General features: G+C 40.7%; 1 protein-coding gene and 1 pseudogene across 12 annotated transcripts in view; one reads left to right on the top strand and one right to left on the bottom strand.

Annotated features, from left to right (window-relative positions):
• The window catches only part of LOC134738632 (polycomb protein SUZ12-like), a 46,841-nt pseudogene extending 35,042 nt beyond the window's left edge, over positions 1-11,799 (bottom strand).
• Positions 11,731-27,388, top strand: part of LOC129016554 (ribosomal protein S6 kinase beta-1-like) — a 35,986-nt gene continuing 20,328 nt past the window's right edge. For 4 of the 12 annotated variants that reach the window (XM_063655438.1, XM_063655446.1, XM_063655445.1 and 1 more), the window contains exons 1-8: positions 11,731-12,003; positions 12,149-12,195; positions 15,158-15,215; positions 16,661-16,761; positions 19,214-19,304; positions 19,478-19,589; positions 20,218-20,325; positions 21,448-21,525. In XM_063655438.1, the coding sequence (XP_063511508.1) occupies positions 15,172-15,215; positions 16,661-16,761; positions 19,214-19,304; positions 19,478-19,589; positions 20,218-20,325; positions 21,448-21,525 (534 nt within the window). In that variant the 5' untranslated portion in view covers positions 11,731-12,003; positions 12,149-12,195; positions 15,158-15,171. Of the gene's footprint in view, positions 12,004-12,148; positions 12,196-12,866; positions 13,656-15,157; positions 15,216-15,398; positions 15,474-15,837; positions 16,091-16,660; positions 16,762-19,213; positions 19,305-19,477; positions 19,590-20,217; positions 20,326-21,447; positions 21,526-27,388 lie in introns of those variants that run through there. The other 8 variants (XM_063655442.1, XM_063655441.1, XM_063655447.1 and 5 more) reach the window with 8 other exon arrangements.

The raw sequence follows: 27,388 nt of genomic DNA on the forward strand, positions 1-27,388 counted from the left end.
TACAAGTCAGGATTGCCTAGACATGGAAATATAAATTATACTTCAACCCCACAAGATTGCAGGATATAAAATAAAAAATATCATTTTACAATCCAAGTAAAAAAAATCACTTAATTCCAAAGCCAAACTTTAAATATAAGGAAGCCAAACTGAAAAAAAGGAAGTCTTTTACCAGTCAACAGAACAATGGGAAAACAATGAGATGCATAAATGATGCATCATTAAGTGTATATCCTATCTAAATTCGTAAGCTGTGATTTAAAACTAGAAGGAAAAGAAAAATGCATTGTGACAAATTTTCCAACTCTATTTTTTCAAGAATCTAATATTTTTAGTTCTGCATTCTCTCTAAAGGTAGTTAATGAATGAACAAACACCACCCAAGCTGCTGTTTCTCTTTAGACTATTCAATTTTCTATCAAAAATATCAAAAAATATATAGAAGCATACTATCTAGAGTAGACAGATATTAGACTAGTCAGAATATTTAGGGATTCGTTCTAGGTATATATTTGATAACGTACAATAAGTAGATTCTGTCCAAATGTTCACGTTTCTGAAACTACGTGAGAAACATATTTCAAATATGAAATAAAAGTTATGAATATGTTGCCTGACAGATTTAAATGAGAAGAAAAAGATGGAAAAAAGAGAACCCCTCTCATATTTGAGAATAACTTACAAGATACGTGATATTGTGAAGTCCCTGCCACGGTACCTAGCACATATACTATAAATGTGAGTATCCCTCTTTAAATGAGGTGGTAGAGTTAAGACCAACAGCTGAAGTCAGAGGTTTCGCTCAAAATGGAAGAAACTGGTAATAAAGACAAACAATAATAAATACAACTACACTGGAGGTATTCAAGCCACAGCTTAAGTATTCCCTGCAGTAATGCTACAGAAATTAATTTCTGACTTGTGTGTGAGTTTGGACCAAACTGACTGACCTCTAAGATTCCTTCTAACTCCTTATATCAAGGTGATCACTAGGAAAATTATCACTGTAATTTTTCCTCTTTCCTAAAGTATATCACTTAATGTAAACTGATAGGTTATCTTACCTATGAGATTCTTGCTCTCTTTTCATTTTCTCTACTTTTGATAACATATCATCAACTTTAAATGTTTTCCTGGAAGAAAGAGATAAACAAAATAATCACTTCTCAACTGGAAAAAAGAAACAAATTATACTTTATTGTCACTCTAACAGGCAAGATGGAAATCAGATTTTGATTATTTTTAGTAAGATAAATTATGGATGATTAGCCATAACAATGAATACTATGGAGACGGTGTATAATACAGCACACAAGCCTTCAAGCCCCATCTAAAACGCTAACTTGTTTTCATTAAACCTTTTACCCAATTATTCCCAAACCAGTGATTTCTCCTTACCCATGGTACTGGGTTTATATTTATTTTGACACTTAGTTTTCATTCAGTTTCCTACATGTAAAACTCATGTAAATATTTTATTTCTCCTACTAGATTATACACTCCTGAAGGGCAGTAATTGCTCTTCTTCAAGGAAAGCTATGCAGTGCTGGCATAGTGCCTTATACTTGGTAGGTATTCAAGTATCTGTTGAATTAAGCCAAACAAATATAAATTATGTGTATTCTGAAACACTTAATACGTCTACTAAGCGACACAACAAATATGTACTAGCACCATCACATAAAAAAAGAAATATTCTATAAAATATATTTGAAGTTCATAAGGTATCCTCAAAGATTATCAGCAAAGCCTAAAGCTCAATGATGTCATATTAAAGAGATGGTTGTTGACATCATGAAAAAATTTTGAAGTTAGGGAATGATCCATCAAATCGTAATAAAACTATTAGCTTTTAACTTGACAAGTTTAAGAGAAAAAAGCTATTTCCCAAAAAATAGAAACTTAAGTATAACTTCTCAAAGCAATTAAAGAATGAATGGATTGTAAAACAAGCCTCATCTTAGTTCTTAAGGTGGTCTATGACATGTTCTAGAGATAGAGTCTAAAAATCTATACCCATATATAATTTAATTAGAAAAAATGTTTCTCTTTATACTCACATAGTCCCTTCCTCTTTAGGACCTGAAAAGCCACATGTATTCCACATCAATTTATTACTTTATAATGCTTGAATGCAGACACCAAAAATTACGAATGATCTCATTCCTCAAAAAGAGCTTTTCTTGTTTGTGTTTTTTTTTTTTGGTTGTTTGTTTTGTTTTGTTTTTGAGATGGGAGTGTCACTCTTGTTGCCCAGGCTGGAGTACAATGACATGATCTCGGCTCACTGCAACCTCCACCTCCTGGGTTCAGGCAATTCTCCTGCCTCAGCCTCCCGCGTAGCTGGGATTACAGGTGTGCACACCACGCCCAGCTAATTTTTGCATTTTTAGTAGAGACAGGGTTTCACCATGTTGGTCAGGCTGGTCTTGAACTCCTGACCTCAGGTGATCTATCCACCCGTCTCCCAAACTGCTAGGATTAAAGGTGTGAGCCACCATGTCTGGCCAAAAAAGAGCTATTTATTGTATTCAACTACTGTAAAAATTATCAGTAGAAAAACGTTAATGTAAATGTATTATAGTAAACTACTGATATTACAGCAGAATTGATACAATCTATATTTCAAGTGAATGAGAAGAGCCTCCATAGCGAAGATCTTAAGGGAAAAAAAGCTTCTCTCTTTACCTTTAGAGTTACTGAAAACTTCAATATTAAAGTTTCATCCAATAGAGTATAGTAAGAAGTGCTTTCTGAAGGATGGCAATATATTTTCAATCTCCACAGATAAGAGAGAAAAAAGAACAAAAATAAAGGACTCTTTTAGGCTAGTTGCAAAGAGCTATTCAGTATAAATACTGAAAGTTACTATTGAGGAGGGCCAAGAAATTACTGGAAACTTTTCAGAATAATGTTTATGTAATGATTAAGAAATTCTGTCTGCAGAAAAAGACTGTACGTTCTAAGGTTCATCTCGTCTACCTTTATGAATCTGTATACAGGAGAAGTGAACAGAATTGAATATTAACCATTTGAAACAGATAAGATCACAAAAGCAACCCAGCCTTCCTTAGGAAAAAAACAAAACAAACCTTATAAGCAACTATATAAAAGCCGCTCCTCCCCCAACACCAAGTATTTCTGTTCTTTAGAAAGGTAATGTTATTGTAGGTCAGATTTAAAGAAGGAAATAATTATCAAAAGGTCATCGAAAAGGAGAATATTTAAAAATTCAAGAAATTTCAGAAAATTTTCTTGGGAGACTTCAGAAACAGCTTACACAAAATCTAGCAAGATGGATTCAATAAAAGATGCCCTTCTCGTGACCTATTATTTCTACTTTGTTGGGGCAGTGTTAGCCTATACAAGTTGAATACTTCTAGAAAGAGTAAAGCACAAGCTGACTTTAATAAATATACCAGAATTAATATCACAACTGAGAGTATGACTTTAAAGGGAGTGATATGCTTATTCCAACAATGGATATTATGTTGTTGTAATAGCAAAAAAGGAGTTCTGAAAACATTTTGAGAAAAGACGACAATCACTGGGCCAAATCTGCCACCTTCCAAAGTCACCAACTACGCTGAAGACAACAGCAAACGAGTTGTGCTTTAATTTCTTAATAACTAGTCCTAATAAGTAATAAGATCAGGCATCTAACAAGATGATTAAACGATTCCCATACTTTTTTTTTTTTTTTTTTTTTGAGACACAGTCTCCCTCTACTGCCCAGGCTAGAGTGCACCGGCACATTCATAGCAACCTTCGAACTTCTGGGCTCAAGTGACCCTCCTGCCTCAGCCTCCTGAGTATTTGGGACTACAGTCATGAGCCACCACGCCCAGCTAATTGTTTTAATTTTTTGTAGATATAGGGCCTCGCCATGTTGCCAGGGCTGACCCTATAACTCTCGCCTTTAAATGTAAACTTGTTCACTTGATATGCTCAAATAAATATAATCTTGCACCTAGGACAAAAAACTTGCATTCATAATTATGTATGGTTAAGTACTAAATGTTACACAAGCAATCCTCCCAACTCAGTCTCCCAAAATACTGAAATTACAGGTCTGAAACACCATGCCTAGCCTATTCCTACCCATTTCTGTAGGAACTAAACTAGGTGGGACTTAAATTTGTTTCTTGGCTGGCAGATTGCTTAAAAATTCCCCAAAGACTTTTTTTTTTTTTTAACCTAAAGGGCAATAATTAAGAAAATCAGTTTTTACTTAACCAAGCTTTTAAAATTATCTCTACCCATGCAGACAATAGAAACATATCCTGCAATGGGACAAATTAATAAACATAACGGGAAAATGGAACTTAGATTTTAAATGTGTACTTTTTAGCAGGACGCGGTGGTTCACACCTGTAATCCCAGCATTTTGGGAGTCCGAGGTGGGCAGATCACCTGAGGTCGGGAGTTCGAGATCAGCCTGACCAACATGGAGAAACCCTCTCTCTCCTAAAAATACAAAATTAGCCAGGCATGGTGGCGCATGCCTGTAATCCCAGCTACTCGGGAGGCTGAGGCAGGAGAATCACTTGAACCCAGGAGGTGGAAGTGGCAGTGAGCCAAGATTGCACCATTGCACTCCAGCCTGGGCAACGAGAGCGAAACTCCATCTCAAAAAATAATAATAATAATAAAATAAATGTGTACTTTTTAATCTATGAATGCAAACTTATTTTATAATAATTTAATTACTTTGTAAATTAAGATCAGGTTGCATCCTAGGCAGCAACTCAACTGACCTTCTATATTAAAAATGCTTTGATGGCCAGGCACGGTGGCTCATGACTGTAATCCCAGCACTTTGGGAGGCCAAGGCAGGCGGATCATGAGGTCAGGAGTTTGAGACCAGCCAGGCCAACATGGTAAAACCCTGTCTCTACTAAAAATACAAAAATTAGCTGGGCGTAGTACCACACACCTGTAATCCCAGCTACTCAGGAGGCTGAGGCAGAATTGCTTGAACTTGGGAGGCGAAGACTGCAGGGAGCCGAAATTGCGCCACGGCACTCCAGCCTAGACGACAGAGCAAGACTCTGTCTCAAAAAAAAAAAAACCTTTGATGAAACAAAACAGTAGTCAAATTCTACTAGTTTTATAGAATAAATCAAGGGTGGGGAAACTATGGACCATGGTCAAATCTGGCCTATCGCCTGTTTTTGTACAGCCCGGAAAGAATGGTTTTTACAGATAAACATTAGCAATTGATTTGATTATAGAAAACACTAACTCTGAACCCCAATTCAGCTAAGTGTTATCTCCCCTACCCTCACAAAAATAAAATTCTCGTTTCTCATTAGTAGGCCTGTATTACAAAATGTTCTATCTTATATTGTTGTATTTTTATCAACAAAAAATTTACAGATTGACATTTTGGACTGAAATTTTAAAAAACTGTAAATTTTTTCTTTCTTTTAATATGAAGTACCTACATAATATCCTCAATTTTGCATCCTGGCCCCAAAGCCTAAAATAATTACTATTTACTGGTCCTTTACAGAAAAAGCATGCTGAATGCTGGCAAAAATCAAATAATGGAGTAGACAGGTAAAGGGTGGACAAAACTAATTCTGTAACCTAATTCATCACCTCCTTTTTAGTTACTTAGGTGCTCAGTAATTTTCACCTATTAATTGCAATGCAAACTTGCTCATGCACGCTCTCTATTCAGAAAGATTGCCAAAAGAAAAATAATTTTCACACTTCAATCCTTCAAAATACAAGTAGATTTACAAAACTCAACTATGTCTTGCTATAGAAATGTGATACCTACTTAATAAACAGTAGCAGTCCACCAAAGAGCTTAGTTTCAAACTCTATCCAGATAACTTGATGGTTTTACTAAAACTATAATGACAATACCAAATGCTTAACACAATTCTCACCTTTAAATGTAAACTTGTTCACCTGATACTCTCAAATAAATATAATCTTGCACCTAGGACAAAAAACTTGCATTGATAATTATGTATGGTTAAGTACTAAATGTTACACAGCAAAAATAAGCTGTCTCCCACCTCCAGACCCCACTTTAAAATCTAATGATTTGAGACTTCATTGTTTTTAAAAAACCTTCATCCTATTGATTTCAAAAGTGTTTCCCCTTCAATAAGACCACCACCAAAGCTGGGCGCTGTGGCTCAGGTCTGTAATCCCAGCACTTCAGGAGGCCAAGGTGGGTGGATCGCCTGAGGTCAGGAGTTCAAGACCAGCCAGGCCAAAATGGTAAAACCCCGACTTCATGAAAAATACAAAAAATTAGCCAGGCGTGGTGGTGGGCACCTGTAATCTCAGCTACCTGGGAAGCTGAGACAGGATACTTCCTTGAACCCGGGAGGTGGAGGTTGCAGTGAGCCAAGATTGTGCCATTGCACTCCAGCCTGGGCAACAAGAGTGAAACTCTGTCTCAAAAAAAAACAAAAAAACAAAAAAACAAAAAACCAAAGATATAAAATGAGACTTTCTGAACCCACCATTACAGGAGCTAATTCAAATTACACACAATAATCAAAAATTAACTTAAATTTTACGTAACAAATATAGTTACCCTGAGCCCTTTAGTAAATATTTAAATCCTCAACTTCTATCAAACTTGAAAATAACCAGCGGAGGCCGGGCGCAGTGGCTCACACCTGTCATCTCAGCACTTTGGGAGGCCAAGGCGGGAAGATCATGAAGTCAGGAGTTTGAGACCAGTTTGGCCAACATAGTGAAACCCCATCTCTACTAAAAATACAAAAAATTAGCTGGGTGTGGTGGCGGGAGCCTATAATTCCAGCTACTCGGGAGGCTGAGGCAGGAGAATTGCCTGAATCCGGGAAGCGGAGGTTGCAGTGAGCCGATATCGCACCACTGCACTCCAGCCTGGGAGACAAGAGCGAAACTCCATCTCAAAAAAAAAAAAAAAGAAGGCCAGGCTGGGCATGGTGGCTCACTCCTGTAATGCCAGCACTTTGGGAGGCCAAGGCAGGTGGATCCTGACGTCAGGAGATCGAGACCATCCTGGCTAACACACAGAAATCCCGTCTGTACCAAAAATACAAAAAATTAGCCGAGCATGGTGGCACGCGCCTATAGTCCAAGCTACTCGGGAGGCTGAAGCAGGAGAATCTCTTGAATCTGGGAGGCGGAGGTTGCAGTGAGCCGAAGTTGCGCCACTGCACTCCAGCCTGGGAGACAGAGCGAGACTCCGTTTCAAAAAAAAAAGGGCCAGTCACGGTGGCTCATGCCTGTAATCCTAGCACTTTAGGAGGCCGAGGCGGGTGGATCACCTGAGGTCAGGAGTTCGAGACCAGCCTGGCCAACATGGGGAAACCCCGTCTCTACTAAAAATACAAAACTTAGCCAGGTGTGGTGGCAGGTGCCTGTAATCCCAGCTACTTGGGAAGCTGAGGCAGGAGAATCGTTTAAACCCAGGAGGCAGAGGTCGCAGTGAGCCAAGATTGCACCATTACACTCCAGCCTGGGGGACAAGAGTGAGATTTCTCTCAAAAAAAAAAAAAAAAACAAAAACAAAACAACAACAACAATAAATAAAAAAATAAGGAGGCTGAGGCAGGAGAATGGCATGAACTCAGGAGGCGGAGCTTGCAGTGAGCCGAGATCGCGCCACTGCACTCCAACCTGGACGACAGAGACTCTGTCTCAAAAAAACAAACAAACAAACAAAAAAAAAAGAGAAATAACCCATGGCACAGAGTAAAAATATAATCAGTAAAATCACTTTATTCACTTCACTACTAAAATCAGTTCTTTTTTTTTTTCGAGGTAGAGTCTCGCTCTGTTGCCCAGGCTGGAGTGCAACGGCGCAATCTCAGCTCACTGCAACCTCCACCTCCCAGGCTCAAACAATTCTCCTGCCTCAGCCTCCCAAGTAACTGGGATTACAGGCACACACCACCACGCCCGGCTAATTTTTGTTTTAGTAGAGACAGGGTTTTGCCATGTTGGCCAAACTGGTCTCAAACTCCTGACCTCAAGTGATCCGCCCAACTTGGCCTCCCAAAGTGCTGGGATTATAGGCATGAGCCACCACACCCAGCCTCATTTCTGTTACGGGGAAAAAAAAAAAAAAGCTAGTAACAACCTGAGACTTACAAAGATTATACTATTGAAAACCACTCTGCAACCAATTCAACCAGTCACTCTCTCACTTCAGTTTTCATATTAAATTTTTAGTTAGAAACAGTACTTATTTTTGTTCATTTTTTTTTAATTTTGAGAAATAGTACTTTAAAATAAAACTAACATGGTTTGATCAGCTTGAAATAAGATTCATAAAATGTACCTTTTGATGTTTGTTCTGGAGTTTCGATGAGACATGTAAGTAAGAGTTCTGTGCAAAAATATTGGCTACAAAAAGAGTTTTAAAAATGTTAAAACTGAATACAGATGCAGTTATAAGAGAGAAATAATACTGATGAATTTTGTTGACTACTTACTGCTATGAGATTCCGAGTTCAAAAACATCTATAGATCTGTGTTGGCTCTAGGTAATAGGAAACAAAATCCAAACATGATCTAAACTTACTTGTCAGAAAAATATCAACCGAGACCATGTTATAATCAATATAAACTTATCATCTGCTATGGAAATCATGCACTAAATATTTATATTGCACTAAATATTTACATCAAGAAAGTATGCACAGTAAGATCAAAAGGTATTCAATCAATGGCATACATTCACAAAGTTCATCATCTACACTTTTTATACTGAAGGTTCTCTACAATATTTTTCTTAAGCCTTTCTAAGATAGTTATTGTTACCGAGCAGAACTCAAGAGAAGTAGTTGTACTCATTTAACTTAGCTAATTTAAACTATTTATAACCGATTTTATTCCAAAAAGCAGCTGTAATAGGTAGCCGGAGTCAACAAAAGAACTATTGATTGATGCCAAACAAGATGAAAATTTCACTTTTTAAATGGTCACTTAAAAAATTTGTAGTCAGCCGGCCAGGCGCGGTGGCTCACGCCTGTATTCCCAGCACTTTGGGAGGCCGAGGTGGGCAGATCACCTGAGGTCGGGAGTTCCAGACCAGCCTGACCAACATGGAGAAACCCTGTCTCCACTAACAATACAAAAATAGCCAGGCATAGTGGCGCATGCCTGTAATCCCAGCTATTTGGGAGGCTGAGGCAGGAGAATCACTGGAACCTGGGAGGCGGAGGTTGCTGTGAGCCGAGATCGCGTCACTGCACTCCAGCCTGGGCAACAAAGAGCGAAACTCCGTCTCAAAAAAAAAATAAGAAATAAAAAAAAATGGTAGTCAGCCAAAACAGAATCCTAATACATCCTGATACAGATATGATGACATCCTAATACAGATCCAGACATTCCTAATACAGGTATGATGAAAGTCAGTCAAGATTTTTTTTTTCTTTTTTTGAAAAGGGGTCTTGATATGTTGCCCAGGCTGGTCTCAAACTCGTAGGCTCAACAGATCCTCCTGCCTCAGCCTCCAGAGTAGCTAGGATTACAGGTGGGATCCACTGCACTCAAAAGTCAGTCAATATTGAAATAAACCTCGGACACAAACTGCAGCAAAAATTCTCAATAAATATTCCTAATTATAATTTAAAGTTGTATCTATTTTGTTCAATATAAATATTACCTCAATACATTTTTTACACAACTGACAGATTCACAAAACAGTCTTTCTAACGCTTAAAATGAGTTGAATTAAATTTCAAATTAGTTAAAATGTAATTTGTTATACAGGACTTAAGTCGATGAAAAATACATATACCATTATATCAGTTACATTAATGACCTATTAGTACCACTTTAGGTCATTATACAGCAGTATTAGAATAAACCAAATAGAAACAACTATGTGAATAATTACATTCAAGTATTTAAACTTTCCAGTAAACAACTTCAAGTTGTTTTATGACCAGATCTAGCTCAAATGACACTTGACTTCCCTGAGGTAGACTCATCACAACGCAAATAGTTAAAACTTTCTTGGAGGATGTGTCTTCTCTTAACATTCAGAAAGAACTTTTAAAATTTCCACCTAAATCTTCCATTGGTTAGTTTTATTTTCAATTAACTAGAGGGAGATGAGATACTTTAGAAGGGGTACAAACAAGTATCATTTTTGTCACCACTGCCCTTCAGTTCTCCATCCTATTTCCAATTAAAGCCTCTCCAGATATTTCAAAGTATATTAAGAAATATAATACGTGGATAATGTGAATCTCTCTGAAGCAGGTTCAATATTCGTTTCGATAAAAACTGAAATTCCTTCTATTAAGTTCCAATTAGAATTTCATGAAGCACTAATGAGAGAGAATGAAGGAAGGGTGTTAAACAACGTAATACGTCTTTCTAAGCACAGCTGATACCATGCCCTTAACATACGCCACAGTGAAATTATAAATAAGGACACTGGGCGGTAGAGCCAAGTTTATTCAAGTTTCTGTAAGATTATTTAGCTATTAAAGATCACCCAAATTATAACACACAAAAGCAAAAAAGGAAACCAATCAGGATATAACATTCCTTAAAGAACAATCAGGATTATTTATACTTACGATGTTTTTAATAAACTCTATTGTTTGTTTCCAGACACCTCGCTCTCCTTTCCAAATAAGTCAGTTTCCCCTTCCAGACAGACCTTAGAAACAGAAATTGACGCAAGAAAATGTTCTGTAAGCCGAGGAGAAAAAGCAGAATTCCGGGGTCGTCTCCAGAGAAGATGCTTGACCACTCTCTGGCTCAGTTTACATATCCACAAAATGGGTGGACAGATTTGAAGGGTTTTAAGCATCCAAAGGTGCCATATGAACCTGCAGCACCAAGTTAGCGCGAAGGCATTTCAGACTAAGGACAATTTCTTCGGTTCCACTGCACTCACCCCTTCACTGGCTTCATTTTGCCCCTCAAAAGCTACAACCGAAACCCCTGTATTTCTAGAGTCCGAAAGGCATGAAAGAAAACAAGAACCAGTCTCGGGATGTGACTGCGGCTCAGTTCAACTGCTACCTCCTCATCTAAAAGCCGCCTGCTCTGAACGTGGGGCCCCAGTCCCGAGCCTCTTGCGTCAATCTTGGGGGAGTCAAGAACCTACCCGGACCCTCTTTTCCAGCTCTCCCAAGGCCCTAGACTCCGGATCCCCTGGAGACGTAATCTCCGAAAGGGGGACATCCCCTCAATTCCTCCCTCCACTACCACACAAGTGGACTCCCGAGGAGGAAGGGGGCCCAGCAGAGTGTCCCATCCCCGGTGTTGGCAGAGTGGGTCTTCCTGCCCTCAAAGCCTCGCACACACTCACTCTCAAAGGCCTGGAGGAAAAGCTCGTGGTCAGCCTGGACGTGCTCCATTTTCGGCTTCTTCACCGGTAACGCCGCGGAGGAGGAGGAGGCCGAGTAACTGCCACCGCCTCCACAGCCCCCGCCGCCGGATTTGCCGCCCGAAGCCGTCGCCGCCGCCGCCGAATCCCCGAAGCCGCCTCCCCCGGACCCCGCGCTGGGCCCCGAGCCGCCCCCTCCACCACCGCCGTGCTTCTGAGGCGCCATCGCGGTTCCTGCCTCCTCCCCCCGCCAGCTACCCGCCGGGCGGCCCCGGAGAGTAAGCGCCTGCAATACCAACCGCTCGCCCCAGCAGGCTCCGGCGGACCGAGGGGGGAAGGAGGAGAGAGGGGAGGAGAGGGGAAGGGAAGGGAGGAGGAGAGGAGGAAAGGAAAGAGGGAAAAAAAAGCGTCTCCTCAGAGCCCGGCTCCGCTTCGGAGGCCGCTCACCCTACCCTGGCCTTGCTCCGCCCATTTCCCCCGTCCGGCGCTCTGAGTGGCCGGCGGGAGCGCGCGCCGCCGGGCCGCCCAGCCCGTTGGCCCGCGGATTCCCCCGTCAGTCACGCGGAGGCGCTTCTCGCGGAGGCGCGGCTTGGTTGGCCCGTGCGCGCTGCCGATCGCGGGCCCGGCCGCCTCTTTGAACTGAATTCGCGGAAAAATTAGGGGTCGGAGCGGCCTTCCTGCTGGCCCCGGTGCGTTGTGGGGAGAGAAGGACCCAGCGAGCGGTTTAGGGAGTCTAGATCCTTAGTTTTTTGCCCCCAAACACCGTAAGAGTGGTCAGAGAGGTAAACTGGTTGAGAAGTACTTACATACACTCTTCTCTTCTTGATTTTGCAGTAACATGTAACATGGAACAGAAAGGTGCAGAATGGAGCAACTTTTTTGTGAGTACTGCCATTGGAAAAACTTTTTTTTTTTTTTTTTTTTTTTTTTTTTGTGAAGATGGAGTTTTACTCTTCTTGCCCAGGCTGGAGCACAGAGGCGTGATCTCAGCTCATCACAACCTGCGCCTCCCAGGTTCAAGCGATTCTCCTGCCTGGGCCTCCCATTTAGCTGTATTACAGGCATGCGCCACCACACCGGGCTATGTTTTTGTATTTTCAGTAGAGCTGGGCTTTCACCATGTTGGCCGGGCTGGTCTTGAACTCCTGACCTCAGGTGATCTGCCCGCCTTGGCCTTCCCAAGTGCTGAGATTACAGGTGTGGGCCACCATGCCGTCCTAGAAAAACTTTATTTTGACATAATTTCATACTTAAAACGTTTTAAGAGTAGTATAAAGAATTCCTATGCCAGGCTCAGTGGCTCATGTCTGTAATCCTAGCACTTTGGGAGGCCAAGGCAGGTGGATCATGAGGTCAGGAGTTTGAGACCAGTCTGGCCAACATAGTGAAACTCTGTCTCTACTAAAAATAGAAAAGTTAGCCGGGCATGGTGGTGTGCTCCTGTAATCCCAGCTACTCGGGAGGCTGAGGCAGGAGAATCGCTTGAACCTGGGAGGTGGAGGTTGTGGTGAGCAAAGATCGCACCACTATACTCCAACCTGGGCAACAGAGCGAGACTCAGTCACGAAAAAAAGAAAGAATTCCTATGTATCTCTCACCTGGATTCCCCAAATGTCACCATTTCACCACATTTATTTTGTTTTATCCTTCTATGTATATGTATATATGTGTATACATATATACACGCACGCATACATAATTTTTTGAACTGTTTGAGAGTGATACAGACATGATTTCCCTTTACCCCTAAAATTTCAGTGTATGTTTTCTTTCTTTTTTGTTTGTTTGTTTGAGATGGAGTATCACTCTCTCGCCCAGACTGGAGTGCAGTGGCGCAATCTCGGGCTCACTACAACCTCTGCCTGTCGAGTAGCTGGGATTGCACGCATCCACCACCACGCCCGGCTAATTTTTGTATTTTTAGTAGAGATGGGGTTTCACCACGTTGACCAGGCTGGTCTCGAACTCCTGACCTTAGGTGATCTGCCCGCCTCAGCCTCCCAAAGTGCTGGGATGACAGGTGTGAGCCACTGCACCCAGCCTATTCAGTGTATATTTTCCAAAATCAAGGACAGTGTCTTACATAACTATACTAAAATGATCAGAAATAGGAAGTTGACATTGATGCAATTATAACTCTCCTTAGTTTCCTTTAATCTGGAACATTTCCTCAGTCTTTCTTTGACTTTCACGATGTTGATATTTTTGATTAGCACAGGCCAGTGAGTTTGTAGAATGCTTTGGGTTTAGCTGATGTTTCCTTAGTATTAGATTCAGGTTATGCAATTTTGGCAGGACCACTGAAGTGACATTGTGTCCCCTTAATGCATCAGATTAAGAGGTACATGATATTTATATCTTTGTCCTATTACTTGTGATGTTAACTTCGGTCACATGTATAAGGTGGTGTCTGCCGATTTTTTCCCTGGTGACATTTTTGCCTTTGTAATTAATAAGTATCTTTTGAGGAGATACTTTGAGATTATTTAAATATCTTCCATCAGACTTTCATGTTCAGTTTTTTGTTGTTGTTGTTGTTTGAGACGGAGTCTCACTCTGTCGCCCAGGCTGGATTGCAGTGGTGGGATCTCAGCTCACTGCAACCTACACCTCCCAGGTTCAAGTGATTCTCCTGCCTCAGCCTCCCGGGTAGCTGGGATGACAGGCAGGCACCACCACACCCAGCTAATGTTTTTAGTTTTAGTAGAGATGGGCTTTTGCCATGATGGCCAGGCTGGTCTTGAACCCCTGACCTCAGGTGATCTGCCTGCCTTGGCCTCCCAAAGTGCTGGGATTACAGGCGTGAGCCACTGCGCCCGGCCCACATTCAGTTTTGACATCCATTGATTCTTGCCTGCAACAATTAGTTGTGATGTTTGCCAAGTAATTTTTCTTACTCCATCATGCCTTCTTCATTTATTACTTGGCATTCTGCTGTAATAAGGAACTTTCTCTTCTTCCCCATTTAAAAAATTTATGTATTCATTTATTTATGTCATTGTGGACTTAGGGATTCTGATATCATTTGATGTGATGTAACCTTTCATTATCATTATTTATTTTGATACTCAAATTGTGCCATGTTTTTTACTAGGCCACTGCCAGGTTCATTCTGTTTATTTAAGGGTTCTGAAAATACAAAATATGAGCATTCACTAAAATTAGGGAGGGTGATTTAATTGTAGACTATCATTTTTCTACTTACGGGTAAAATGTTAAAGGGTCTTTAATCAAGATTTTTTATTTTAACCTCACGTCTGGAATCTACAAATATTTCAAAGTTTGTAGATATAAAACCTGGAATTCCAAGCCGGTTCTAGTTTTTAAACACATGTGTGTTACAGAAGAATAAGAATGCTACTAAAAATAGAATCCTGAGGACTTAGTTTTAAAACCTATAATTTTTAGGATTTGTTTTTCATTTTTAAGGGGATGATGTCTTTTAATTATGGTTAGAAGGAAAGCACAAACTCTCTTATTAGAAGTGGGTTGGAAATAAACATTGTTTTATTTCTTTTTTTTCCTTTTTTTTTTGAGATGGAGTCTCGCTCTGTCACCCAGGCTTAAGTGCAGTGGCACGATCTCGGCTCACTGCAAGCTCCATCTCCTGGGTTCCCGCAATTCTCCTGCCTCAGCCTCCCCAGTAGCTGGGACTACAGGCACCCGCCACCACGCCCGGCTAATTTTTTGTGTTTTTAGTAGAGATGGGGTTTCACCGTGGTCTCGATTTCCTGACCTCGTGATCTGCCCGCCTCGGCCTCCCAAAGTGCTGGGATTACAGGCGTGAGCCACTGCGCCTGGCCATATTGTTTTATTTCTAATGTTTTTTTCTTTTTTTTACAGGAGGAGAACTATTTATGCAGTTAGAAAGAGAGGGAATATTTATGGAAGACACTGCCTGGTAAGTGAACTTTTTGTGGTTGCATAGATTCAGGTAATTACAAGCAAAGCCCCATTCCCACTATGGGCAGCCACATGATTCAGTAAATTGAGCTGGAGCCAGTCACTCACTCAGGACCTCAAGGGGGAGAAGCAGTTTTGGGACTGGGCAGCTATGGAGGTCACATCATTCCTTTGCCCTTAGGCTTGAGTGGAACGCTCTTCACACCAGTTGCTCCTAACAGAACCATTCTCATTGCTGCTTTCTTTCCTTGAATTGGTAAGCTGCCTGCCTTGGCTGTGGGTGAGTGTGGTTTTCCAGTGAACCTTTATGTGTGGAGCAATGGAAATTATCAGAAATCATCTCTTTTTTTTAGGCTTTCTATTTCTCAAGGTGCAGTCTTAGGGAGGTGATAAGCCGGGGCATATCATCTGTGGATTGATTATAGTCAGGATGGGATTTACCCTCCTATTTCTAAACATGTCATCTGCTTCAAATTAAAAATATGCACATCCTTTTGTGAAGCAACAATATTGGGTCACAATAAATCAGTTTCTCCTACACATTAATTTAATAGAAAACAACACTTAAATGTTTTTTTCTACCTTAATTACCAAAACTGCATTCCATTGTTTAATTTCAGGCCTTTTCTAACGCAGAAGCTGCATTGAAGAGCCTTAGGGATGAAGTGCCCTTTTTTGGAGGAGGCTCACTGAGCCGTGTTGGAGGCTGTGTTTGTGGTCGTGCTGGCTGTGAAACTGCCTCAGTCCTCTGGGACACACCCTCTCCATCCTGGAGTAATCTGCAGGATTGCAACATTGTTATGCAGCCAGTATTGCAGCGCCTTGTGCTTTTCGAATCCAGACAGGGTTGATTCAGCCCTTTATTCTTTTGAGGTAGATAAATTTGAGTGTCACACAGTTTATAGTTGTGGGCTGGCTGACAGGAGGGAGGGCAGATACTGTGGGCCTAAGCTGTCTATAAATATGTAGCTGTATTAAGTAAGGGATGAGTGGGCTTCTAAGGGTCAGGTTATAAGACACCTTTTGAAATCAAGACTTGATCTCTGAGAATAATTAAGTTCCTATTTCCTATGGGATTTTAAAGTTGAGGGTGGATGGGAGAAATTTGCTTTGAAATGATTGACTATTAGCTTAATTCCTACACAGACAGAACAAAACATGACCAATGGCCATTTAGCATATTCCGGACATCTTTGCAATTTTAGCAGTATGTTCTAAGGGCAAAATAAAGCACTTCATAGTTTCACTAAAATGAGTGAAACATAAATGTCCCCATGCCTTTTGGCAGCATCCTATGCTATCTCTTTTTCCCATACATCCCCCTACCCCACTAATTTGGTCTTTGGTGCATGTCTGTTTCTTTCCAGGAATTTTGCTCCATACATAAACTGCTTTGGATAGATTACACTCTTTTTAATTTTATTAAATCACTTTTGTTTCCAGCTTTTACTTGGCAGAAATCTCCATGGCTTTGGGGCATTTACGTCAAAAGGGGATCATCTACAGAGACCTGAAGCCGGAGAATATCATGCTTAATCACCAAGGTGGAGACATACTGTAAACAATTCTATGTAAATAATCATCTTAAAATCCTCCCACACAGGTCGTGGCCATTTTCAAAGCCCCATACTCATCTCTCTATTTTGTATATTTCCTCCCTCAGAATTCATGGCATCATAGTACTTGGTGATGTTTTAAGTCTTTAGGTAATTACGCTTGGTGAGAGTAACAGAAGTTGAGGATAATAGTCGCTCAACTGCCTTTTTTAGTTTAATCCTTACTCTTTATAGTTTTTCATGTTTTTGGAATCCTTACATCAAATGTTGTGTAATGTTTTCGACTGTAAAAGCCAGTGTAAACATTAATTTTGGCTTGTTACTTAAATTGAAAAGTGAATCTTAATTATACAAGTTGAGTTTTAATAATGAGAATATGTAAATATTGGCTGGGCACAGTGGCTCACACCTGTAATCCCAGCACTTTGGGAAGCTGAGGCAGGCGGATCACCTGAGGTCAGGAGTTCAAGATGCCTGGCCAACATGGTGAAACCCCATCTCTACAAAAATACAAAAAAAAAAAAAAAATTAGCCGGGCATGATGGTGGGTGCCTGTAATCCTGGCTACTCAGGAGGCTGAGGTGGGAGAATCGCCTGAACCCAGGAGGCGAAAGTTGCAGTGAGCCAATATCACAACATTGCCCTCCAGCCTGGGTGACAGAGGGAGACTCCGTCTCAAAAAAAAAAAAAAAAAAAAAGAAAGAAAGAAAAAGAAAATATGCAAATTTTAGAAGCTATGCTTCTTACAGTAGGTTTTATTAATGCTGGAAAAAGGATTGAAATTGAACCAAAGTATTTGATAAAACTTTGGGAATATGATGTTTAGTACGCATCAGGTTACTCTTTTTTTTTTGAGATGGGGGTCTCACTCTGTCACCCAGGCTGGAATACAGTGGCATGATTATAGCTCACTGCAACCTCCACCTCCCAGGCTCAAGTGATCCTCCCACCCCAGCCCCTCAAGTAGCTGGGGCCACTGTGGCACACCACCACGCCTAGCTAATTTTTGGTATTTTTTGTAGAAATGGGGTTTCATCATGTTGCCCAGGGTGGTCTCAAACTCCTGAGCTCAGTTGATCTGCCTGCCTTGGCTTCCCAAATTGCTGGGATTACAGGCATAACCCACCTCCCCCACTGCCAGAATCAGTTTATTCTTGCTGTTTGTTTGCAACAACAAACATAAACATCAGAGAGACTAATAATCTTTATAGCTATAGATATAGCATAGTGAGCCTTGACTACAACTGCATGCTGCTACAGACAGCTCAACTTATGCTAATCTGGGCTGTGGGTAGACTTGGCAATTCACTCGTACCCCAAAGGAGCAACCAGCTGACCCAGGGTATCTAGAAAGTGGTAGCAGCTGCTAATCCTTAGATGTCTACAGAATAATCCATGAGGTAGTTAATTGTTTCAAACTCTTAGAAAATGATGTATGAACAACCGAGGCTCATATAAACATTCCAGATTATACTCCTCCACCCACCTTTTTTTTTTTAAGGAGAAATGATATACTTAACTGAATATATCAAGGGAATCAGTGTCTCTTCCTTCCTCTCATCAACACCTCCTCACTCCCCAAAACCTGGATTCTGATGTGAATTCTAAGTCACAGGATAGAATAGGGGAGTGAAGAATAGTTAACTTCTTTGATTTATAAGGTTGAGTGTATCAGATTGTTCTGTGAAAATAAAGGCCATACTTATTCTGTATCAGAGTGTAGTATATGTTTACATTTGAATCAATAGGTCATTGTGCCTTTTCTGTGAAATGAACCTCAAATACTAGAGTCCCTGAGACTGTTGAACCACTTGTTATGACAGTCCAGTAAAGAAAACTAAACTTGAACTGAAACGATCTTTGTATAAGGTGGTGTTTTTTACTTTCTGGATCAGCAATGATTGATTCATACTATCTAGCAATTTTATTTCTTTCCCCTAATTAGCAGCATTGGGTAGAATGAGCTACCTTGTTATAGTGACTTTCTGAGACCATTTTAAGAACCCTTCGCAGTTCACTGTGATAAAAGCTATATATTTGAAGTACTATCTCACACCTTTGTTTAAAAGGTACAGAATATCTTTATTAGGGTCTGTGTACTTAAACTAGACTTCATAAAACAGGATTTTTCTTTTTCAGGATGGTAGAGGATTCTGCGTATACTTAAAGCTAGGGCCTTAAACAGGTTATTTCACTTTTTTCTCTATCTTTATTTTCTCTTTACTAGAGAGATTATATCATTGGCAAAAGGTGACTTTGCCCTAGCCTTAAACAGTTAGCATCCCATTTTATGGATGGTACCTTGTTCTTGACATCTGCAAGAAAAGTTTGAGGCAAGGAAAGTTAAATGGAAGCATAGACTAAGGTGTTATATGACATGTTCAAATACTGCACATACTTGGAATTCTGAGAATAATCATGCTGTAATCTTTCATTGTAGGTCATGTGAAACTAACAGACTTTGGACTACGCAAAGAATCTATTCATGATGGAACAGTCACACACATGTTTTGTGGAACAATAAAATACATGTGAGCTGCATGTTAAACATAATTGGTTTGGGGGTAATAGCTAATTTTACCTGTTTTAAGGAATAGTATCTGTTTTCTGTAGCCTCATTGACTCTGTATATTGTTTTTAAAATTCTAATTCAGATGATATGCAAATGGGTGCATTTTTAAACATATTATTTTCCTCATTGTAGGGCCCCTGAAATCTTGATGAGAAGTGGCCACAATCGTGCTGTGGATTGGTGGAGTTTGGGAGCATTCATGTATGACATGCTGACTGGAGCAGTAGGTGCACAGTTAAAAGCTGTGTGTATTATGGTCTGTGCTGAGTCACTGTAGCAAGAGACCTGTCCTGTGCTTTCTGAAAATGTTACCAGTGGAGTTTTCAAAGCCCAAAGATTTGTTATTAGCAGTTTAACACTAATAATGCTGTATGATTATATGGGATCTCATACTTTCAGAAACATTTTCATTTAAATGATCTATGTCATAGCAGGCCTGTGAAATAGATGTTGAACAGATAATGCCCTTATTTTATAAATGGAGAAATTGAAGCATAAAATCACATGGCTCACTTATTATCACACAGCAAGTTAACGGTGGAAACACAGGCTTCCTTCCAGGACACTGCTACTTCCTCTGTCCTGTTGCTTAAAAACTGCACGTCTGCCGGGCACTGTGGTGCATGCCTGTAGCCCAAGCTACTCAGGAGGCTGAGGTGGGAGGATCATTTGAGCTAAGGATTATTAATAGAATCTAGCCTTGACAACATAGCAAGACCCTGTCTCTAAAACAAAATAAAGGTCTTTAGCAGTTAGCCCATTTCACAGCATACATTTCTGATCTCCATGCATAACTAATTCAGGAAATAGATATTGTTATTTAAAATTTGTTTCATATATACTAATATTTTTCACTTGTCTTCTACTCTTAGCCCCCATTTACTGGGGAGAATAGAAAGAAAACAATTGACAACATCCTCAAATGTAAACTCAATTTGCCTCCCTACCTCACACAAGAAGCCAGAGGTCTGCTTAAAAAGGTAAGGTTCTTAAATGGTCACTGACACTGTAAGATTCAATGACTAGGATTTAACTAGATAGAATTTAATGTATATTTTGAATAATATATATGGAACCAAAAGAGTCTTTGAATTTTGAAGGCAAAGTACAGATTTGTTTAACGACTTTCTTTTCATATTCTTTTTTTTAATTTTTTTTTTTTGAGACGGAGTCTCACTCTGTCGCCCAGGCTAGAGTGCAGTGGTGCCATCTTGGCTCACTGCAACCTCAGTCCCCCAGGTCCAAGCAATTCTCCTGCCTCAGCCTCTCGAGTAGCTGGGATTACAGGCGCCCACCACCACGCCCAGCTAATTCTTGTATTTTTAATAGAGACAGGATTTTACCATGTTGGTCAGGCTGGTCTGGAACACCTGACCTCAGGTGATCCACCTGCCTTGGCCTCTCAAAGTGCTGGGATTACAGGCCCTTAAACAATTTTTCAGTAGTAATTAGTAAACTATATATTTTTTACTTTTCTTTTTTTTTTTAAATGGAGTCTTACTCTATTGTCCAGGCTGGAGTACAATGGCATGATCTTGGTTCACTGCAACCTCCGCCTCCCAGGTTCAAGTGATTCTCCTGCCTCAGTCTCCCTAGTAGCTGGGATTACAGGCATGCCCCATCATGCCTGGCTAATTTTTGTATTTTTAGTAGAGAAGGGGTTTCACCATGTTGGCCAGGCTGGTCTCGAACTCCCAACCTCAGGTGATCCACCTGCCTCAGCCTCCCAAAGTGCTGAGATTATAGGCATGAGCCACCGTGCCCAGCCAATAAACTATATTTTCTCAAGGCAAAGTAGACAAACAAAGTCTAAAAAGGAAAAAAATCAGTTTGACTAAGGTTCTTTATCCTCTTTAAAGCTGCTGAAAAGAAATGCTGCTTCTCATCTGTGAGCTGGTCCTGGGGATGCTGGAGAAGTGCAAGTAGAGATTGGCATGTTTGCTGTTTTGTGGGGAAGATAATGCTAGTTTTATGTATTTCTGAGGGTTATATGTAGTTGCTTATAAGTTTAGCTTATTTTGTGACTTGTAACTTCAAAAAGGTGATTATCAATCCAGCAAAGTCTAGTCCCCTCAACTTTTCTTTCTGCTGTTTTTCCCTAGGCTCATCCATTCTTTAGACACATTAACTGGGAAAAACTTCTGGCTCAAAAGGTGGAGCCCCCTTTTAAACCTCTGTTGGTAAGTATACATGAAAGCGTATAATTGGGTGCAGTGGCTCACGCCTGTAATCCCCAAACTTTAAAGGGCCGAGGTGGGAGGATTGTTTGAAGCCAGGAGTTCAAGACCAGCATAGGCAACGTAACAAGACTCCATCTCTACAAAACATTTAAAAGTTAGCTGGGTGTGGTGGCTTGTGCCTGTAAGTCCCAGCTACTTGCCAGGCTGAGGCAGGAAGATCGCTTGAGATTGTTTTAGAATAAGAAAAATCTCGGCCGGGCGCAGTGGCTCAGGCCTGTAATCCCAGCACTTTGGAAGGCCGAGGCGGGCGGATCACGAGGTCAGGAGATCGAGACCATCCTGGCTAACACAGTGAAACCCCGTCTCTACTAAAAATACAAACAATTAGCCAGGCGTGGTGGTGGGCGCCTGTAGTCCCAGCTGCTCTGGAGGCTGAAGCAGGAGAATGGCGTGAACCCGGGAGGTGGAGCTTGCAGTGAGCCGAGATTGTGCCACTGCACCCCAGCCTGGGCGACAGAGCAAGACTCTGTCTCAAAAAAAAAAAAAAAAAAAAAGAAAGAACTAGTTTACAGTCCCACCAACAGTGTAAAAGTGTTCCTATTTCTCCACATCCTCTCCAGCACCTGTTGTTTCCTGACTTGTTAATGATTGCCATTCTAACTGGTGTGAGATGGTATCTCATTGTGGTTTTGATTTGCATTTCTCTGATGGCCAGTGACGGTGAGCATTTTTTCATGTGTTTTTTGGCTGCATAAATGTCTTCTTTTGAGAAGTGTCTGTTCATGTCCTTCGCCCACTTTTTGATGGGGTTGTTTGTTTTTTTCTTGTAAATTTGTTGGAGTTCATTGTAGATTCTGGATATTAGCCCTTTGTCAGATGAGTAGGTTGTGAAAATTTTCTCCCATTTTGTAGGTTGCCTGTTCACTCTGATGGTAGTTTCCTTTGCTGTGCAGAAGCTCTTTAGTTTAATTAGATCCCATTTGTCAATTTTGGCTTTTGTTGCCATTGCTTTTGGTGTTTTAGACATGAAGTCCTTGCCCATGCCTATGTCCTGAATGGTAATGCCTAGGTTTTCTTCTAGGGTTTTTATGGTTTTAGGTCTAACATTTAAGTCTTTAATCCATCTTGAATTGATTTTTGTATAAGGTGTAAGGAAGGGATCCAGTTTCAGCTTTCTCCATATGGCTAGCCAGTTTTCCCAGCACCATTTATTAAATAGGGAATCCTTTTCCCATTTCTTGTTTTTGTCAGGTTTGTCAAAGATCAGATACTTGTAGATATGTGGCATTATTTCTGACGGCTCTGTTCTGTTCCATTGATCTATATCTCTGTTTTGGTACCAGTACCATGCTGTTTTGGTTACTGTAGCCTTGTAGTATAGTTTGAAGTCAGGTAGTGTGATGCCTCCAGCTTTGTTCTTTTGGCTTAGGATTGACTTGGCGATGCGGGCTCTTTTTTGGTTCCATATGAACTTTAAAGTAGTTTTCTCCAATTCTGTGAAGAAAGTCATTGGTAGCTTGATGGGGATGGCATTGAATCTGTAAATTACCTTGGGAAGGATGGCCATTTTCATGATATTGATTCTTCCTACCCATGAGCGTGGAATGTTCTTCCATTTGTTTGTATCCTCTTTTATTTCCTTGAGCAGTGGTTTGTAGTTCTCCTTGAAGAGGTCTTTCACATCCCTTGTAAGTTGGATTCCTAGGTATTTTATTCTCTTTGAAGCAACTGTGAATGGGAGTTCACTCATGATTTGGCTCTCTGTTTGTCTGTTATTGATGTATAAGAATGCTTGTGATTTTTGCACATTGATTTTGTATCCTGAGACTTTGCTGAAGTTGCTTATCAGCTTAAGGAGATTTTGGGCTGAGACAATGGGCTTTTCTAGATATACTATCATGTCATCTGCAAACAGGGACAATTTGACTTCCTCTTTTCCTAATTGAATACCCTTGATTTCCTTCTCCTGCCTAATTGCCCTGGCCAGAACTTCCAACACCTTGTGGAAGTCAGTGTGGCGATTCCTCAGGGATCTAGAACTAGAAATTCCATTCGACCCAGCCATCCCATTACTGGGTATATACCCAAAGGACTATAAATCATGCTGCTATAAAGACACATGCACACGTATGTTTATTGCCGCATTATTCACAATAGCAAAGACTTGGAACCAACCCAAATGTCCAACAATGATAGACTGGATTAAGAAAATGTGGCACATATACCCCATGGAATACTATGCAGCCATAAAAAATGATGAGTTCGTGTCCTTTGTAGGGACATGGATGAAATTGGAAATCATCATTCTCAGTAAACTATCGCAAGAACAAAAAACCAAACACCGTATATTCTCACTCATAGGTGGGAATTGAACAATGAGAACACATGGACACAGGAAGGGGAACATCACACTTCGGGGACTGTTGTGGGGTGGGGGGAGGGGGGAGGGATAGCATTGGGAGATATACCTAATGCTAGATGACGAGTTGGTGGGTGCAGCGCACCAGCATGGCACATGTATACATATGTAACTTACCTGCACATTGCGCACATGTACCATAAAACCTAAAGTATAATAATAATAATAATAAAAGAAAAAAAAAAAGAAAGAAAGAAAAGAAAAATCTCAGAGCAGACAGAAACATTATTTTTATTAGCAGTTCAAAGATCTCTGGTTTATCCTCTCTTCAGCATCTTTGTTTTTATTTTTTATTTATTTTATTTTTTATATATATATATATATTTTTTTTTTTTTTTTCTGAGATGGAGTCTCGCTCTGTCGCCCAGGCTGGAGTGCAGTGGCATGATCTCGGCTCACTGCAAGCTCCGCCTCCCGGGTTCACGCCATTCTCCTGCCTCAGCCTCCCTAGTAGCTGGGACTACAGGCGCCCGCCACCACTCCCGGCTAATTTTTTGTATTTTTAGCAGAGACGGGGTTTCACCGTGTTAGCCAGGATGGTCTCGATTTCCTGACCTCATGATCTGTCCGCCTCGGCCTCCAAAAGTGCTGCGATTACAGGCGTGAGCCACCGTGCCCGGCCTGTTTATTTTGAGACGAGGTCTCACTCTGTCACTCAGGAAGGAGTGCAGTAGCACGATCACAGTTCAATGCAGCCTTGACCTCCCCAGGCTCAGGTGATTCTCCCACCTCAGCTTCCTGAATATCTGCGACTACAGACATGTGTCACCATACCTGGCTAATTTTTTTGTATTTTTTGTAGAAACGGGGTTTCGCCATGTCGCCCAGGCTGGTCTCGAACTCCTGCACTCAAGTGATCCACCCACCTCAGCCTCTCAAAGTGCTGGGATTACAGGTGTGGGCTTCTGCACCCAGCCAAGCATCTTTTATTTTTGTACTATCTTTTAAAGAACTAAAACCAGTGGCAATTGACTGCATTAGATATTCTTAAGTCAGTTACCTAAGACAATTAAATATTTCAGGTAGTTGGGACTTTTTTTGGTTTGTTTTATTTTGCTTAATTTAACTATTTTAAATATGATTCTCTGGGAATTTTTTCTTCAAAATATAGAATATGTGTGCATTCGTTTGCTAGGCTTGCTGCAACAAAGTACCACAAACCGTGGTTCTTAGAAAACAGAAATTTATTATCTCGTAGATCTGGAGACTAGAAACTCTAGATCACGTTGTTAGAGTTGGTTTCTTTGACTACTGTGAGAAACTGTATGTTCCATGCCTCTCCCCTGGCATCTGGTGGTTTGCTGGTAATCTTTGTCATTCTTTGGCTTGTAGGTGCATCACTCGGATCTCTGCCTTCATGTTCACATGGTGTTCTACCTGTGTGCATATCTGTGGCCAAATTTCCCCTTTTTATAAGGATACCAGGCATATTGGATTAGGGTTCCTCTCTACTCCAGTAGGACCTCATCTTCACTAATTACATCTGCAATAACCCTTTCCAAATAAGGTCACATTCTGAGGAACTAGAGGTTAGAATTTCAACATATGAAATTTTTGGGGGTGGGTAAGGCACACGATTCAACTCATAACAATATGTTTATGAGTAAATGAGTTAGTGTGTTATTGTCTTTCTGCCACCTCAGAATCTGAGAAAACACAGTTTCTTTTTCCATTCTTTGGGCTGTAGGTGGAGAAGGAGGAGGATGATGATGGTGATTATGTTTTGGTCATGGAGCATAATGTGACCCACTTTTAAAAACAATAAACAATTGTAAGGAGGATAACTGTCATACACCTACTGCCCAGCTTAAAAATAATTAGATCATCTTGTTTAAACATAACTGTCATCCCGTCATCACACCTAAGAAGCTGACACTTTCCCCAGTTTTTTTTTCCTCTTTTTTTTTTGAGATAGGGTCTTTCTCTGTTGCCCAGGCTGGAGTGCAGTGGCATGATAGTGGCTCATGGCAGCCTCAACTTCCGAGGCTCAAGGGATCCTCCCATATAGCTGGGACCACAGGGGTGCATCACCACATCCAATTTTTTGAATTTTTCTAGAGATGAGGTCTCCCTGTGTTGCCCCACCTAATTTTTGTTGTTGTTGTTGTTCCATTCTTTTTTTTTTTTTTTCTCCTGTTTGTAAGGATTTAATCAAGGTCTGTATGTAGTTTGGTTACTATGTCTCTTAGGTCTCTTTTCATTTATAGATTCCCCTCTTGATTTATTGAAGAAACGGGGTCATTTGTCCTGTAGAATTCTCAAATTTTGATTTTGCTGATATTATCCCCAGAGTATCATTGACTATGTTCATCTGTTCCCCAAATTTGCAAAAACTGGTAGTTAAATTTAGGTGGTTGATCTGATTCAGATTAAACTCTCAATATTGCATATGCTTTGATCAGGAGGCATAATGTGTACTTGTGTGTGTGTATGTGTGTTTTTTTTAGTTATGTTCGTGGTCACTGTCTGTGTCAGGATTTCACTACCAGGGTAATTTGGCAATGTCTGGAGACACACTGATTGTCACAGCTTGCGGGAGGGAATGCTATAGGTACCTTCAGGGGTAAGAGTCAGCACAGCACAGCCCCCTACAGCAAAGTGTTAATAGGCCTAAGATGTCAGTAGCCCTGAGGTTGAGAAACTCTGGCCTACTTTTATAATTTCATCAGGTGTTTGTGAAATGGTCTTATTCTGTTATTTCTTCTTTCTTTGTTAGCTGGAATTCTTTCATAAAGAGAAATTCTTTGATCAGTTAGTTACCCAAGGTACAGTTCATACAGGAAAGGCAGGATGTATGTTTGATTCTTTCCTAGTTTTCAAAATAATGAATTAGCTCCCTAGCATCTTCCAAAATTGACCAATGAACCTTGTGTGTGTGTTTTTTTCTTTTTTAGTATGTTATGAACTTACACGTTTTAACATATTTGTGTTTCATTTCATTGCAGTTATTTTTATTTATTCATTTATTGTTTTGAGGCAGGGTCTTACTCTGTCACCCAAGCTGTAGTGCAGTGGTATAATCTCTGCCCACTGCAGCCTTGACGTCCCGGCCTCCAGCAATCCTTCCACCTCACCCTCTTGAGTAGCTGGGACCACAGGTACACCACCATACCCAGCTAATTTTTGTGTTTCTGGTAGAGACGGGGTTTTGCCATGTTCACCAGGCTGGTCTTCAAATCCTGAGCACAAAAGCAATCCACCTGCCTCTGCCTCCCCAAAGTGTTGGGATGATAGGCGTGAGCCACCGCACCTGGCAGTTATTTTTATTGATGCTCATTTTTTCCCTTCGTTGAATGCTGGGTGCAGTGAATGCTGGGTGCATCTTCATGTTGGGTTCTGAGTCCTTTTGACATGAGCACATTGTCTGGTGTTGTACGAGAGAGCAAAATAAGGAAACTGGTGTTCTATGCTTACCTTGTACATTTTCCCCACACTTGGAATCAG

This window comes from Pongo pygmaeus, chromosome 19 (genome assembly GCF_028885625.2).
Source record: "Pongo pygmaeus isolate AG05252 chromosome 19, NHGRI_mPonPyg2-v2.0_pri, whole genome shotgun sequence".
In the NCBI taxonomy this organism is placed as follows: domain Eukaryota; kingdom Metazoa; phylum Chordata; class Mammalia; order Primates; family Hominidae; genus Pongo; species Pongo pygmaeus.